Source organism: Ranitomeya imitator, chromosome 4 (genome assembly GCF_032444005.1).
Source record: "Ranitomeya imitator isolate aRanImi1 chromosome 4, aRanImi1.pri, whole genome shotgun sequence".
Classification (NCBI taxonomy): Eukaryota; Metazoa; Chordata; class Amphibia; order Anura; family Dendrobatidae; genus Ranitomeya; species Ranitomeya imitator.
In genome coordinates this window covers 5,074,450-5,092,326 of record NC_091285.1, presented here as the reverse complement: position 1 = coordinate 5,092,326, position 17,877 = coordinate 5,074,450, and the positions used below count along the sequence as shown (strand labels likewise).

Genomic DNA, 17,877 nt, shown 5'->3' with positions numbered 1-17,877 from the left:
TGGCACACGAGTGGATCACAGCGTGCTCAGACGCGCCCATTATTACCATATCGGACCGCAGACCGTTCACCTCCAGATGGCACACGAGTGGATCGCAGCGTGCTCAGACGCGCTCATTATCACCATATCGGACCGCAGACCGTTCACCTCCAGATGGCACACGAGTGGATCGCAGCGTGCTCAGACGCGCCCATTATCACATCCGTATATTGGACTGCAGACCGTTCACCTCCAGATGGCACACGAGTGGATCGCAGCGTGTTCAGACGCGCCCATTATCACCATATCGGACCGCAGACCGTTCACCTCCAGATGGCACACGAGTGGATCGCAGCGTGCTCAGACGCGCTCATTATCACCATATCGGACCGCAGACCGTTCACCTCCAGATGGCACACGAGTGGATCGCAGCGTGCTCAGACGCGCCCATTATCACCATATCGGACCGCAGACCGTTCACCTCCAGATGGCACACGAGTGGATCGCAGCGTGCTCAGACGCGCTCATTATCACCATATCGGACCGCAGACCGTTCACCTCCAGATGGCACACGAGTGGATCGCAGCGTGCTCAGACGCGCCCATTATCACATCCGTATATTGGACTGCAGACCGTTCACCTCCAGATGGCACACGAGTGGATCGCAGCGTGTTCAGACGCGCCCATTATCACCATATCGGACCGCAGACCGTTCACCTCCAGATGGCACACGAGTGGATCGCAGCGTGCTCAGACGCGCTCATTATCACCATATCGGACCGCAGACCGTTCACCTCCAGATGGCACACGAGTGGATCGCAGCGTGCTCAGACGCGCCCATTATCACCATATCGGACCGCAGACCGTTCACCTCCAGATGGCACACGAGTGGATCGCAGCGTGCTCAGACGCGCCCATTATCACCATATCGGACCGCAGACCGTTCACCTCCAGATGGCACACGAGTGGATCGCAGCGTGTTCAGACGCGCCCATTATCACATCCGTAAATCGGACCGCAGACCGTTCACCTCCAGATGGCACACGAGTGGATCGCAGCGTGCTCAGACGCGCCCATTATCACCATATCGGACCGCAGACTGTTCACCTCCAGATGGCACACGAGTGGATCGCAGCGTGCTCAGACGCGCCCATTATCACCATATCGGACCGCAGACTGTTCACCTCCAGATGGCACACGAGTGGATCGCAGCGTGCTCAGACGCGCCCATTATCACATCCGTAAATCGGACCGCAGACCGTTCACCTCCAGATGGCACACGAGTGGATCACAGCGTGCTCAGACGCGCCCATTATCACATCCGTAAATCGGACCGCAGACTGTTCACCTCCAGATGGCACACGAGTGGATCGCAGCGTGCTCAGACGCGCCCATTATCACATCCGTAAATCGGACCGCAGACCGTTCACCTCCAGATGGCACACGAGTGGATCACAGCGTGCTCAGACGCGCCCATTATCACCATATCGGACCGCAGACTGTTCACCTCCAGATGGCACACGGCACCGCACGCATCCATGTGAGGAGACACGTCATCATTTTTCATGTTTTTAATGTTCAGTTTTTCATGTTTTTATTTTTCAGATTATTTCCAAATCCAAAAAAGTAAAAAGTGAAAATAGTGATGTGAAAATGCTAGAAACCGCGCAGGAGGTGGGAGAAATGTGTCAGGATAATTAGGGGTCTCCAGTGCGGGGTCTGTCCTGTGGGGGAGGGGATGGGGGGGCTGATTTTGTGGATAATTTTAAGGGGATTCACCCATCTCGTAATTGGAGGTAACAAGATTAACTCGCCCCAAGTCATTATCCGCCCCGAGATCTCACAATTATTCCACTTGGCTCAGCGCAGCGAGGAGACGTCAGATCTCAGTGCACAGAAACAATAGCGAGGAGCAGGGGACGTCACCGCGAGGGTCCGACGCTGATCTCAGGAGAAGGGGGGCAGCCATCTGCAGGTACGGCCACATATCCAGACACAGCGGAGGCCGGGAACATACCCCGCCACTGGGAGGTGCACATGGCACTAATATCTATTACTCCCTGTTATCAGCCAGTACTGGGGCGCTCAGTGTAGGGTTGGTGTGATCTTAGCGCTTTCTGCTCTCATTCTCGCTCAGGATTATCACTTTTTTCTTTTTCTAAGTTTTCTGTGTTTCTGGTTGTTAGTAAATGATGATTTCTTGTGTTGCGGCGCCGGTCGCGGCTGCAGATGATCTAATTGATCCCCCTGGAGATCTCCTTTTCTGTGCGGGGGACCTGGTTGTGATGTGACCACGCTGCCTCCCCTCCTGCTCAGTCTTCGGGGGCCGTTCACACACGTTGTCTTTGGCTACCGACGCTGCGTTCGTACGATTACTGAATTTGGCTCTTTCCATGTGTGAATCCCACCGGGGGGCCGCACCTACCGGCCGTGATGTTTCATAGAAATAATGTTTAGCGCCGATGTTTCCGCCATCTCAGAACGTGAGGTCTGGAGCGCACACATCACCCCAATATCCGCATCTACAGGAGCACACAAAAATCCGACTTACTGGAGAACAATTCCTGCAGACCCTCATAGGGGATTGTGTAGCCCACCTAACTGGTACAAACCGGGGCCCCAAAAAGCACCGTAGGGTGCTAGATATCACGCCCTACACTCCAGTCACATCCAGAGCCTCAAAGACGCCATGTAACAGTAGAATAGTGAGTGCAGCTCTGGAGGTGACTGAAGGATAAGACACGATGTAGCAGCAGAATAGTGAGTGCAGCTCTGGAGGTGACTGGAGCATTAGACATAATATAGCAGCAGAATAGTGAGTGCAGCTCTGGGGGTGACTGGAGCATTAGATACAATGTAACAGCAGAATAGTGAGTGCAGCTCTGGAGGTGACTGGAGCATTAGACATAATGTAGCAGCAGAATAGTGAGTGCAGCTCTGGGGGTGACTGGAGCATTAGATACAATGTAACAGCAGAATAGTGAGTGCAGCTCTGGGGGTGACTGGAGGATAAGACCTGATATAACAGCAGAATAGCGAGTGCAGCTCTGGGGGTGACTGGAGGATAGGATCAGTTGTCATATCTCTGTAATGAAGGTACTGCCGTCTCTGGTGACGGATTAGACAATAAACCATTAATCCTGGCGGTGCTGGTCCTGAATGGCAGCGAGCGCTCCACCGCGGGGTTAATGTGCGGATTATGGGGATCATCTCCCAGGAGCGGGGACCATTGATCTTTCCTGGTTTTGGATCTCCTCCTGTGGGGAGCTGCTGTGTCGGCACAGTGTCACCGCGGGTCCGCCTGTGGCTCTCAGATTGTCCGCTTGTGTCCGCGGGTGATGAGCAGCGGGTCTCCAGCCCTTCGTGGCCGTGCCGTTGAGTAGCCGTAATGACGGATCTGGAGTGCCGCGTTGGGCTCATTTTCTACATTTCAGTGATATTTGTGCGCCGCTCGCTCCGAAGAATCGTCGGTTTTAGTTACATTAATGCATGTGACCCCTGTGCTACCGATGTGCTGAGGAGAGCGCTGCCCCGTAATTACCGGAACCCAAGTCAATTGGTCAATGTATTCCAGGAACGATCCAGTCAATATTTAGCGCGCTCCGCTCTCGCACTCCACGTCCCCTTTGCTCGTTTTTTCCATTTTGACACAATTATAGACAATGGGCTGTAATTATTCGCTGAGGCTTTTAAGAAGTAAACAGCAGAACTGGCGACCGGAGAGCGATCGGCATGTAAATGTATCGCTAATGTGCCCGAGAGGCAGCCGTGATCCTGCAGGGGGCGCCGTTCAGCAGGATGTGTTATGTAAGTGAGCGATGGGTGCATCCAGATGATGTGTGTGATCGGTAGCAGTGTTCCTGCCCCTCCACATTCTTCTGATGGTCAGTGTCAGCCGCTCTCTGCACCTCCAGATATTTTTGGAACATTCCTCAATGTTTCTCTTCACTTTTCTCTGGAATATATATATATATATTTAATTAAAGGAAAATATCAGCAAATCGTTACTCATCGGATGCCACAGGATTCACCGACAAAACATCATGTTCCATAAAGGAACATAACAAACAAGTAATTCAGAGGAGAGGACTGTACCACTTAAAGGGACAGAACTCCTGTAGTGCTGCAACTGCAGAGATTGGCAATCACTTCCCCTGTAGATGGCGGGAGATCGGCAATCACTTCCTCTGTAGATGGCGGGAGATCGGCAATCACTTCCTCTGTAGATGGCGGGAGATCGGCAATCACTTCCTGTGTAGATGGCGGGAGATCGGCAATCACTTCCCCTGCAGATGGCGGGAGATCGGCAATCACTTCCTCTGTAGATGGCGGGAGATCGGCAATCTCTTCCTCTGTAGATGGCGGGAGATCGGCAATCTCTTCCTCTGTAGATGGCGGGAGATCGGCAATCACTTCCTCTGTAGATGGCGGGAGATCGGCAATCACTTCCTCTGTAGATGGCGGGAGATTGGCAATCACTTCCTCTGTAGATGGCAGGAGATCAGCAATCCCTTCCTCTGTAGATGGCAGGAGATCAGCAATCACTTCCTCTGTAGATGGCAGGAGATCAGCAATCACTTCCTCTGTAGATGGCAGGAGATCAGCAATCCCTTCCTCTGTAGATGGCGGGAGATCAGCAATCACTTCCTCTGTAGATGGCGGGAGATTGGCAATCACTTCCTCTGTAGATGGCGGGAGATCGGCAATCACTTCCTCTGTAGATGGCGGGAGATCGGCAATCACTTCCTGTGTAGATGGCGGGAGATCGGCAATCACTTCCCCTGTAGATGGCGGGAGATCGGCAATCACTTCCTCTGTAGATGGCGGGAGATCGGCAATCTCTTCCTCTGTAGATTGCGGGAGATCGGCAATCTCTTCCTCTGTAGATGGCGGGAGATCGGCAATCACTTCCTCTGTAGATGGCGGGAGATTGGCAATCTCTTCCTCTGTAGATGGCGGGAGATCGGCAATCTCTTCCTCTGTAGATGGCGGGAGATCGGCAATCTCTTCCTTGGTATGTAGCTGGGGATCAGCGATCGCTTCCTCTGTAGATGGCAGGAGATCGGCAATCACTTTCAAAGTAGGCAGTGCCAGATCGCTGATCTCTTCCTCGGTAGGTGGCTGGGGATCAGCAATCGCTTCCTCTGTAGATGGCGGGAGATCGTCAATCTCTTCCTCGGTAGGTAGCTGGGGATCAGCGATCGCTTCCTCTGTAGATGGCGGGAGATCGGCAATCACTTCCTCGGTAGGTAGCTGGGGATCAGCGATCGCTTCCTCTGTAGATGGCGGGAGATCGGCAATCACTTCCTCTATAGGTAGCTGGGGATCAGCGATCACTTCCCCTGTAGATGGCGAGAGATCGGCAGTCACTTCCTCTGTAGATGGCGGGAGATCGGCAGTCACTTCCTCAGTAGGTAGCTGGGGATCAGCGGTCACTTCCCCTGTAGATGGCGGGAGATCGGCAATCACTTCCTCTGTAGATGGCGAGAGATCGGCAGTCACTTCCTCTGTAGATGGCGGGAGATCGGCAGTCACTTCCTCAGTAGGTAGCTGGGGATCGGCGATCACTTCCCCTGTAGATGGCGGGAGATCGGCAGTCACTTCCTCGGTAGATGGCGTGAGATCGGCAGTCACTTCCTCGGTAGATGGCGTGAGATTGGCAATCACTTCCTCTATAGGTAGCTGGGGATCAGCGATCGTTTCCTCTGTAGATGGCGGGAGATCGGCAATCACTTCCTCTATAGGTAGCTGGGGATCAGCGATCACTTCCCCTGTAGATGGCGGGAGATCGGCAATCACTTCCTCTGTAGATGGCGGGAGATCGGCAATCACTTCCTAGGTAGGTAGCTGGGGATCAGCGATCGCTTCCTCTGTAGATGGCAGGAGATCGGCAATCACTTTCAAAGTAGGCAGTGTCAGATCGCTGATCTCTTCCTCGGTAGGTGGCTGGGGATCAGCAATCGCTTCCTCAGTAGATGGCAGAGTTCGGCTATCGCTTCGCAGGAGGCAGGAGATTGGCGTTCGCTTACTCTGGAGGCACCTGGATATTTGCAATCACTTCCTGTGTGTGTAGTTGAAGATCGGCGAGCGCTTCCTCTGTAGACAGCGGTAAATCAGCAATTGCTTCCTCAGTGGATGATGGGCGATCGGCTATCCCTTACTCAGTAGATAGTGGGAGATTGACAATTGCTTCCTCAGTAGATGGCGGGAGGTCGTCGATCACGTCCTCATTAGGTGGCGAGAGATTGGCCATCTAAGTAGATAATGGAAGATCAGCGATTGCTTCCTCAGTGGATGTCATGAGGTCGGGGATCACTTCCTCAGTAGATGGCAGGAGAGCAGTGAACGCTTTCTAAGTAGATGGGGGGAGGTGAGCGATTGCTTCCTCTGTATATAGCAGAGGTCTGCTATCGCTTTGCAGGTGGCGGGAGATTGGCAATCTTTCTCCGGCGGCATCTGGATATTGGCAATCACTTCCTCCGTGCGTGGTTGGAGATAGGCAATCGCTTCCTCCTTAGACAGCGGTAGATCCGCAATCGCTTGCTCAGTAGATGGTGGGAGATTGGCGATTGCTTTCTCAGTAGATGGCGGGAGGTCGTCGATCACTTCCTCATTAGGTGGCGGGAGATCGGCGATCGCTTCCTCTGTAGACAGCGGTAAATCAGCAATTGCTTCCTCAGTGGATGATGGGCGATCGGCTATCCCTTACTCAGTAGATAGTGGGAGATTGACCATTGCTTCCTCAGCAGATGGCGGGAGGCCGTCAATCACTTCCTCATTAGGTGGCGGGAGATTGGCCATCGCTTCCTCCGGAGGCACCTGGATATTGGCAATCACTTCCTCTGTGCGTGGTTTAATATCGGCGATTGCTTCCTCCGGAAGCTGCGGTAGATTGGCAATCACTTCCTCCATAGACAGCGGTAGATCGGTAATCTCTTTCTCAGTAAATGGCGGGAGATCAGCTATCTCTTCCTCAGTAAATGGCGGAATATTATTATTATTTGTTTATATAGCACCATTGATTTCGTGGTGCTGTAAATGAGAATCTGCGATCAATTCTTCAGTAGATTGCAGGAGGTTGGCGATCACTTCCTCAGTAGATGGCAGGCGAACGGCTATCCCTTCCTTAGTAGATGGTGGAAGATTGGTGATCGCTTCCTCCGTAGACAGTGGTAAATCGGCAATCGCTTCCTCAGTAGATGGCGGGAAGATTGTCGATTGCTTCCTAAGTAGATAATGGGAGATCAGCGATTGCTTCCTCAGTAGATTGCAGGAGAGCAGCGAACGCTTTCTAAGTAGATGGGGAGAGGTGAGCAATCGCTTCCTCTGTATATAGCAGAGGTCTGCTATCGCTTTGCAGGTGGCGGGAGATTGGCAATCTTTCTCCGGCGGCATCTGGATATTGGCAATCATTTCTTCCGTGCGTGGTTGGAGATCGGCAATCACTTCCTCGTTAGACAGCGGTAGATCAGCAATCGCTTGCTCAGTAGATGGTGGGAGATCGGCGATCGCTTTCTCAGTAGATGGTAGGAGATCGGCGATCGCTTCCTCAGTAAATGTTGGGAGATTCGCAACCGCTTCCTCAGTAGATAGCGGGAGATCTGCGATTGCTTCCTCAATAGATGGCGGAGGTCTGCGATCGCTTTACAGGTGGTGGGAGATTGGCGATTGCTTTCTCCGTAGACAGTGGTAGATCGGCGATCGCTTCCTCAGTAAATGGTGGGAGGTCAGCGATCGCATCCTCAGTAGATGGCAGGAGATCAACGATTGCTTCCTAAGTAGTTAGTGGGAGGTCAGCGATTGCCTCCTCAGTAGATGGTGGAGTTCGGCTCTCGCTTCCTCAGTAGATGGCGGGAGAGCAGCGATTGCCTCCTCAGTAGATGATGGAGTTCGGCTATCGCTTCGCATGCGGCAGGAGATTGGCGATCTCTTTCTCTGTAGACAGCGGTAGATCGGGAATCACTCCCTAAGTATATGTTGGGAATTCAGCGATCGCTTCCTCAGTAGATGGCGGGAGAGCAGCGATTGCTTCCTAAGTAGATAGTGGGAGGTCAGCGAATGCCTCCTCAGTAGATGGCGGAGTTGGGCTATCACTTCGCATGCGGCAGGAGATTGGCAATCACTTCATCCGAAGGCACTTGGATATTGGTAATCACTTTCTCCGTGTGTGGTTGGAGATCGACGATTGCTTCCTTCGGAGGCTGCGGGAGATTGGCGATCGCTTCCTTCGTAGACGGCGGTAAATCAGCAATCGGTTCCTCATTAGATGGTAGGAGATCGGCTATCCCTTTCTCAGCAGATGGTGAGAGATTGGCTATCCTTTCCTCTGTTGATGGTGGGAGGTCGGCAATAGCTTCCTCAGTAGATAGTGGGAGATCAGCAATCACTTCCTCAGGAGATGGTGGGAGATCGTCGGTCACTTCCTCAGTAGATGATGGTATATCAGCAATCACTTCTTCAGTAGATAGCAGGATGTCAGCTATCGCTTCCTCCAGAGACACCTGGAGATTGGCAGTCACTTCCTCCACACATGGTTGGAGATCGGCGCTTGCTTCCTCCGGAGGCTGCAGGAGATTGACGATCGGTTTCTCCATAGATGGCAGTAGATCAGCTATCGTTTCCAGAGTACACGGTGGGAGATCAGCTATCCCTTCCTCAGTAGATGGTGGGAGATTGCCAATTGCTTTCTCAATAGATGGCGTGAGATCGGCGATCGCTTCCTCAGTAGATAGTGGGAGATCAGCGATTTCTTCCTCAGTAGATGGCGGGAGGTCACCGATCGCTTCCTCAGTAGATGGTGGAATATTGCCTTTTGTTTCCTCAGTAGATGGTGTGGAGATCCGCTATTGATTCCTCAGTGGATGGCAGAAGTTTTGCGAGTGCTTCCTCAATAGACAGCGGTAAATTGCCGATCACTTCCTCAGATGGTGGGAGAATTGGCAATTGCTTCTTCAATAGGTGGTGGGAGATCGATGATCGCTTCCTCCATTGCATGTAGCAGATCGGCAATTTCCTCCTCTGTAGACGGAGGAAGTGATCACTCATAGATGGTGGGAGATAGGCGATTGCTTTAGTAAATGGTGGGATACCGACAATCGCTTCCTCAGTAGATGGCAGGAGATTAGCGAACGCTTTCTAAGTAGATGGGGAGAGGTCGGCTATCACTTCCTCAGTAGACGGTGGGTGATCGGTGATCGCTTCCTCAGTAGATGGTGGGAGGTCGGCTATCACTTCGTTAGTGGATGGCGGGAGATCAGTGATTGCTTATTCAGTAGATTTCAGCAAGCACTTTCTCAGTAGATTGCGGGAGGTCGGGGATAGTTTCCTCAGTAGACGGCGGGTGATCGGTGATTGCTTCCTCAGTATATGTTGGTAGATCAGCGATCTCTTCCTCCGTAGATAGCAGCAGATCGGTGATCACTTTGTCAGTAGATGTCAGCGAGCGCTTCCTCAGTAGATGGCGAGAGGTCGGCGAGCGCTCCCTCAAAAGATGGCAGGAGGTCAGTGAGTACTTCCTCAGTAGATGGTGGGAGGTTGGCATGCACTTCCTCAGTAGATGGCGGGAGCTCGGCGAGCACTTTTTCTGGAGGTGCCTGTAGATTGGCGATCGCTTACTCCGTGGATGGTGGGAGATTGGCGATCGCTTCCTACGAAGGCGGTGTAAGATTGGCCATTGCTTCCTCCATTGACGGTGGTAGATCGGCTGTCTCTTCCTCAGTAGATGGCGGGAAGTCTGCAAGCGCTTCCTCAGTAGATGGTGGTAGATCGACAATCGCTTTCTCAGTAGGTGGTGGGAGAAAGACGATCGCTTCCTATTTAGAGGGCGGAAGATCGGCGATCACTTCCTCAATAGATGGCGGGAGATCGGCAAGCCCTACCTCAGTAGATGGTGGGATATTGGTGATCGCCTCCTCAGTAGATGGTGGGAGATCCCTGATTGTGTCCTCAATAGATGGCGGGAGGTCGGCGAGTGCTTCCTCATTAGATGGCGGGAGGTCGGCAATCACTTCTTCGGTAGATGTTGGGAGGTCGGCAAGCCTTACCTCAGTAGATGGTGGGATATTGGTGATCGCCTCCTCAGTAGATGGCGGGAGATCCCCGAATGTGTCCTCAGTAGATGGCGGGAGGTCGGCGAGTGCTTCCTCATTAGATGGCGGGAGGTCGGCAAGTGCTTCCTCGGTAGATGGCGGGAGGTCGGCGATCACTTCCTCGGTAGATGTTGGGAGGTCGGCAAGCCTTACCTCAGTAGATGGTGGGATATTGGTGATCGCCTCCTCAGTAGATGGTGGGAGATCCCCGAATGTGTCTTCAGTAGATGGCGGGAGATCCCCGAATGTGTCCTCAGTAGATGGCGGGAGGTCGGCGAGTGCTTCCTCATTAGATGGCGGGAGGTCGGCGAGTGCTTCCTCATTAGATGGCGGGAGGTCGGCGAGTGCTTCCTCATTAGATGGCGGGAGGTCGGCGAGTGCTTCCTCGGTAGATGTCGGGAGGTCCGCAAGACATTCCTCCGTCGATAGTGTGAGGTCGGCGAGCACTTCCTCCAGGAGATGTCCTGATCAGCATTAGGGTATGTGCACACGTTGCGGTTTTTGCTGCGGATCCGCAGCGGTTTTGATGCTGCGGATCCGCAGCAGTTTTCCATGCGGTGTACAGTACAATGTTAACCTATGGAAAACAAAAACCGCTGTGCACATGCTGTGGAAAAAAACGCGCGGAAACGCTGCGGTTTATTTTCCGCAGCATGTCAATTCTTTGTGCGGAATCCACAGCGGTTTGGCACCTGCTCCATGTTAAAAATCCGCGATAAATCCGCAGTACTTTTTGCACTGCGGATTTAATCGAATCCGCAGCGTGTGCACATGGCCTTACAGTTGTGGATCCATGGAGTTAGATGTTGCCCACTACTCTTGGGGTCTCGGTGGTTGCAGGGAGAGGGGCGGTCGGTCGCTGATGATGTGTCAGAATGTACGGAACCTTCCATTAATTCTCGCTTCCATCTCCAGGGACTCCGGAAAGCCTGGCGGAGAAGGAGCGCCAGCTCATGGGGATGATAAACCAGCTCACCAGTCTGCGAGAGCAGCTGCTGGCAGCACACGACGAGCAGAAAAAGCTCGCCGCATCGCAGATTGAGAAACAGCGGCAGCAGATGGAGCTGGCGAAACAGCAGCAGGAGCAGGTGAGTCCGCACCGCAGCCCACCCACATCGTACACCGGCGGACCTGGAACTTGGTGATAATTACCGGAAATCACTTTTTTGCAGATTGCAAGGCAACAGCAGCAGCTCCTGCAACAGCAGCACAAGATCAACCTGCTGCAACAGCAAATCCAGGTGAGGGCCCTCCTTAAAGGGGATCTCCACCTACACATATCTTCTGTCATAACTCAGTGGGTGGGAGGAGCCATCTTTAGAGCTCCCCCACTTCATAAGATTTACATAGAAATTTCCAGAAATCGCCACCTTCTACAGCGGCCTTACTGTGAATTCTCTGGTACCAGACCCCAGAAATGTGTCTCTTACGACACTGAGTAAAGTGAGGAGCGGCTCCCTGTGAATGTCGGGTCCCTGTGGTCTGCGGATTATTAACAGCGGGGTCTGATGATGGAAGTGATACATGCCGCTTGATACATTTGTATCTTGTGTCTTTTCTGGAATTTCTCCAGTTCTGTAAGCCACACACCAAACTGATGCCCACCGGCCACTGATCATAGGGAGACGAGCAGTCCCTGAGTTTGATAATGGGGGGGGGATTTGCTTTCCCAGAGTCTGATAATGGAGGAATGCTTGGCCTTTCTGTCTGATAATGGGGGATGCGCTCCCCCGCAGTCTGATAATGGGGGATGCGCGGCCCCTGGCAGTCTGATAATGGGGGATGCGCAGCCCCTCAGTCTGATAATGGGGATGCGCGGCCCCGCAGTCTGATAATGGGGGATGCGCTCCCCTGCAGTCTGATAATGGGGGATACGCGGCCCCGCAGTCTGATAATAGGAGATGCACTGCCCCACAGTCTGATAATGGGGGATGCGCGGCCCCGCAGTCTGATAATGGGGGATGCGCGGCCCCTGGCAGTCTGATAATGGGGGATGCGCAGCCCCTCAGTCTGATAATGGGGATGCGCGGCCCCGCAGTCTGATAATGGGGGATGCGCTCCCCTGCAGTCTGATAATGGGGGATACGCGGCCCCGCAGTCTGATAATAGGAGATGCACTGCCCCGCAGTCTGATAATAGGGATGCGCGGCCCCGCAGTATGATAATGGGGGATGCGTGGCCCCGCAGTCTGATAATGGGGGATGTGTGGCCCCGCAGTCTGATGATGGGGGATGCGCTGCCCTGTAGTCTGATAATGGGGGATGCGCGGCCCCGCAGTCTGATAATGGGGGATGCGCGGCCCCGCAGTCTGATAATGGGGGATGCGCGGCCCCGCAGTCTGATAATGGGGGATGCGCGGCCCCGTAGTCTGATAATGGGGGATGCGCGGCCCCGCAGTCTGATAATGGGGGATGCGCGGCCCCGCAGTCTGATAATGGGGGATGCGCGGCCCCGCAGTCTGATAATAGGGATGCGCGGCTTCGCAGTATGATAATGGGGGATGCGCAGCCTTTCTGTCTAATAATGGGGGATGCGCGGCCCCACAGTCTGATAATGGGGGATGCGCGGCCCCGCAGTCTGATGATAGGGATGCGCGGCCCCGCAGTATGATAATGGGGGATGCGCAGCCTTTCTGTCTGATAATGGGGGATGCGCGGCCCCGCAGTCTGATAATGGGAGATGCGTGGCCCCACAGTCTGATAATGGGGGATGCGCGGCCCCGCAGTCTGATAATGGGGGATGCGCGGCCCCGCAGTCTGATAATGGGGGATGCGTGGCCCCGCAGTCTGATAATGGGGGATGCGCGGCCCCGCAGTCTGATAATGGGGGATGCGCGGCCCCGCAGTCTGATAATGGGAGATGCACTGCCCCACAGTCTGATAATGGGGGATGCGCGGCCCCGCAGTCTGATAATGGGGGATGCGCGGCCCCGCAGTCTGATAATGGGGGATGCGTGGCCCCGCAGTCTGATAATGGGGGATGCGCGGCCCCGCAGTCTGATAATGGGGGATGCGCGGCCCCGCAGTCTGTTAATGGGGGATGCGCGGCCCCGCAGTCTGATAATGGGGGATGCGCGGCCCCGCAGTCTGATAATAGGGATGCGCGGCCCCGCAGTATGATAATGGGGGATGCGCAGCCTTTCTGTCTGATAATGGGGGATGCGCGGCCCCACAGTCTGATAATGGGGGATGCGCGGCCCCGCAGTCTGATAATAGGGATGCGCGGCCCCGCAGTATGATAATGGGGGATGCGCAGCCTTTCTGTCTGATAATGGGGGATGCGCGGCCCCGCAGTCTGATAATGGGGGATGCGCTGCCCCGCAGTCTGATAATGGGAGATGCGTGGCCCCACAGTCTGATAATGGGGGATGCGCGGCCCCGCAGTCTGATAATGGGGGATGCGCGGCCCCGCAGTCTGATAATGGGGGATGCGTGGCCCCGCAGTCTGATAATGGGGGATGCGCGGCCCCGCAGTCTGATAATGGGGGATGCGTGGCCTTTCTGTCTGATAATGGGGGATGCGCGGCCCCACAGTCTGATAATGGGTGATGCGCGGCCCCGCAGTATGATAATGGGGGATGCGCAGCCTTTCTGTCTGATAATGGGGGATGCGCGGCCCCACAGTCTGATAATGGGGGATGCGCGGCCCCGCAGTCTGATAATGGGGGATGCGCAGCCTTTCTGTCTGATAATGGGGGATGCGCGGCCCCACAGTCTGATAATGGGGGATGCGCGGCCCCGCAGTCTGATAATAGGGATGCGCGGCTTCGCAGTATGATAATGGGGGATGCGCAGCCTTTCTGTCTAATAATGGGGGATGCGTGGCCCCACAGTCTGATAATGGGGGATGCGCGGCCCCGCAGTCTGATAATAGGGATGCGCGGCCCCGCAGTATGATAATGGGGGATGCGCAGCCTTTCTGTCTGATAATGGGGGATGCGCGGCCCCGCAGTCTGATAATGGGGGATGCGCGGCCCCGCAGTCTGATAATGGGGGATGCGTGGCCCCGCAGTCTGATAATAGGAGATGCACTGCCCCACAGTCTGATAATGGGGGATGCGCGGCCCCGCAGTCTGATAATAGGGATGCGCGGCCCCGCAGTATGATAATGGGGGATGCGCAGCCTTTCTGTCTGATAATGGGGGATGCGCGGCCCCGCAGTCTGATAATGGGGGATGCGCGGCCCCGCAGTCTGATAATGGGAGATGCGTGGCCCCGCAGTCTGATAATAGGAGATGCACTGCCCCACAGTCTGATAATGGGGATGCGCGGCCCCGCAGTCTGATAATGGGGGATGCGCGGCCCCGCAGTCTGATAATGGGGGATGCGTGGCCTTTCTGTCTGATAATGGGGGATGCGCGGCCCCACAGTCTGATAATGGGTGATGCGCGGCCCCGCAGTATGATAATGGGGGATGCGCAGCCTTTCTGTCTGATAATGGGGGATGCGCGGCCCCACAGTCTGATAATGGGGGATGCGCGGCCCCGCAGTCTGATAATAGGGATGTGCGGCCCCGCAGTATGATAATGGGGGATGCGCAGCCTTTCTGTCTGATAATGGGGGATGCGCGGCCCCGCAGTCTGATAATGGGGGATGCGCGGCCCCGCAGTCTGATAATGGGAGATGCCTGGCCCCGCAGTCTGATAATGGGGGATGCGCGGCCCCGCAGTCTGATAATGGGAGATGCGTGGCCCCGCAGTCTGATAATAGGAGATGCACTGCCCCACAGTCTGATAATGGGGGATGAGCGGCCCCGCAGTCTGATAATGGGGGATGCGCGGCCCCGCAGTCTGATAATGGGGGATGCGTGGCCCCGCAGTCTGATAATGGGGGATGCGCGGCCCCGCAGTCTGATAATGGGGGATGCGCGGCCTTTCTGTCTGATGATGGGGGATGCGCTCCCCCGCAGTCTGATAATGGGGGATACGCGGCCCCGCAGTCTGATAATAGGAGATGCACTGCCCCACAGTCTGATAATGGGGGATGCGCGGCCCCGCAGTCTGATAATAGGGATGCGCGGCCCCGCAGTATGATAATGGGGGATGCGTGGCCCCGCAGTCTGATGATGGGGGATGCGCGACCCTGTAGTCTGATAATGGGGGATGCGCGGCCCCGCAGTCTGATAATGGGGGATGCGTGGCCCCACAGTCTGATAATGGGGGATGCGTGGCCCCGCATTCTGATAATGGGGGATGCGCGGCCTTTCTGTCTGATAATGGGGGATGCGCGGCCCCGCAGTCTGATAATGGGGGATGCGCGGCCCCGCAGTCTGATAATGGGGGATGCGCGGCCCCGCAGTCTGATAATAGGGATGCGCGGCCCCGCAGTATGATAATGGGGGATGCGCAGCCTTTCTGTCTGATAATGGGGGATGCGCGGCCCCACAGTCTGATAATGGGGGATGCGCAGCCCCGCAGTCTGATAATAGGGATGCGCGGCCCCGCAGTATGATAATGGGGGATGCGCAGCCTTTCTGTCTGATAATGGGGGATGCGCGGCCCCGCAGTCTGATAATGGGGGATGCGCGGCCCCGCAGTCTGATAATGGGGGATGCGTGGCCCCGCAGACTGATAATAGGAGATGCACTGCCCCACAGTCTGATAATGGGGGATGCGCGGCCCCGCAGTCTGATAATGGGGGATGCGCGGCCCCGCAGTCTGATAATGGGGGATGCGTGGCCCCGCAGTCTGATAATGGGGGATGCGCGGCCCCGCAGTCTGATAATGGGGGATGCGCGGCCCCGCAGTCTGATAATGGGGGATGCGTGGCCCCGCAGTCTGATAATGGGGGATGCGTGGCCCCGCAGTCTGATAATGGGGGATGCGCGGCCTTTCTGTCTGATGATGGGGGATGCGCTCCCCCGCAGTCTGATAATGGGGGATACGCGGCCCCGCAGTCTGATAATAGGAGATGCACTGCCCCACAGTCTGATAATGGGGGATGCGCGGCCCCGCAGTCTGATAATAGGGATGCGCGGCCCCGCAGTATGATAATGGGGGATGCGTGGCCCCGCAGTCTGATGATGGGGGATGCGCGACCCTGTAGTCTGATAATGGGGGATGCGCGGCCCCGCAGTCTGATAATGGGGGATGCGCGGCCCCGCAGTCTGATAATGGGGAATGCGCGGCCCCGCAGTCTGATAATGGGGGATGCGCGGCCCCGCAGTCTGATAATGGGGGATGCGCGGCCCCGCAGTCTGATAATGGGGGATGCGCGGCCCCGCAGTCTGATAATGGGGGATGCGCGGCCCCGCAGTCTGATAATAGGGATGCGCGGCCCCGCAGTATGATAATGGGGGATGCGCAGCCTTTCTGTCTGATAATGGGGGATGCGCGGCCCCACAGTCTGATAATAGGAGATGCACTGCCCCACAGTCTGATAATGGGGGATGCGCGGCCCCGCAGTCTGATAATAGGGATGCGCGGCCTTTCTGTCTGATAATGGGGGATGCGCGGCCCCGCAGTCTGATAATAGGAGATGCACTGCCCCACAGTCTGATAATGGGGGATGCGCGGCCCCGCAGTCTGATAATGGGGGATGCGCGGCCCCGCAGTCTGATAATGGGGGATGCGTGGCCCCGCAGTCTGATAATGGGGGATGCGCGGCCCCGCAGTCTGATAATGGGGGATGCGCGGCCTTTCTGTCTGATAATGGGGGATGCGCGGCCCCGCAGTCTGACAATGGGGGATGCGCGGCCCCGCAGTGTGATAATGGGGGATGCACTGCCCCACAGTCTGATAATGGGGGATGCGCGGCCCCTGGCAGTCTGATAATAGGAGATGCGTGGCCCCGCAGTCTGATAATGGGGGATGCGCGGCCTTTCTGTCTGATAATGGGGGATGCGCGGCCCCGCAGTCTGATAATGGGGGATGCGCGGCCCCTGGCAGTCTGATAATGGGGGATGCACGGCCCCTGGCAGTCTGATAATGGGGGATGCGCGGCCCCTGGCAGTCTGATAATGGGGGATGCGCAGCCCCTCAGTCTGATAATGGGGATGCGCGGCCCCGCAGTCTGATAATGGGGGATGCGCGGCCCCGCAGTCTGATACTGGGGGATGCGTGGCCCCACAGTCTGATAATGGGGGATGCGTGGCCCCGCAGTCTGATAATGGGGGATGCGTGGCCCCTCAGTCTGATAATGGGGGATGCGCGGCCCCTCAGTCTGATAATGGGGGATGCGTGGCCCCGCAGTCTGATAATGGGGGATGCGTGGCCCCGCAGTCTGATAATGGGGGATGCGTGGCCCCTCAGTCTGATAATGGGGGATGCGCGGCCCCTCAGTCTGATAATGGGGGATGCGCGGCCCCGCAGTCTCATAATGGGGGATGCGCGGCCCCTCAGTCTGATAATGGGGGATGCGTGGCCCCTGGCAGTCTGATAATGGGGGATGCGCGGCCCCGCAGTCTGATAATGGGGGATGCGTAGCCCCTGGCAGTCTGGTAATGGGGGATGCGCGGCCCCGCAGTCTGATAATGGGGATGCGCGGCCCCTGTCAGTCTGATAATGGGGGATGCATGGCCCCTGGCAGTATGATAATGGGGATGCACGGCCCCGCAGTCTGATAATGGGGGATGCGTGGCCCCTGGCAGTATGATAATGGGGGATGCGCAGCCCCTCAGTCTGATAATGGGGGATGCGCGGCCCCGCAGTCTGATAATGGGGGATGCGCAGCCCCTCAGTCTGATAATGGGGGATGCGCGGCCCCTCAGTCTGATAATTAGGGATGCGCGGCCCCTCAGTCTGATAATGGGGGATGCGCGGCCCCGCAGTCTGATAATGGGGGATGCGCAGCCCCTCAGTCTGATAATGGGG

General features: G+C 55.9%; 1 protein-coding gene across 6 annotated transcripts in view; it reads left to right on the top strand.

The window, feature by feature from the left end:
• SOX5 (SRY-box transcription factor 5) overlaps positions 1 to 17,877 on the top strand; it is a 370,162-nt gene that overhangs the window by 202,137 nt on the left and 150,148 nt on the right. For all 6 annotated transcript variants that reach the window (XM_069762812.1, XM_069762814.1, XM_069762813.1 and 3 more), the window contains 2 exons: positions 10,983 to 11,155; positions 11,240 to 11,308. In XM_069762812.1, coding sequence (XP_069618913.1) covers positions 10,983 to 11,155; positions 11,240 to 11,308 — 242 coding nt within the window. The remainder of the gene's footprint in view (positions 1 to 10,982; positions 11,156 to 11,239; positions 11,309 to 17,877) is intronic.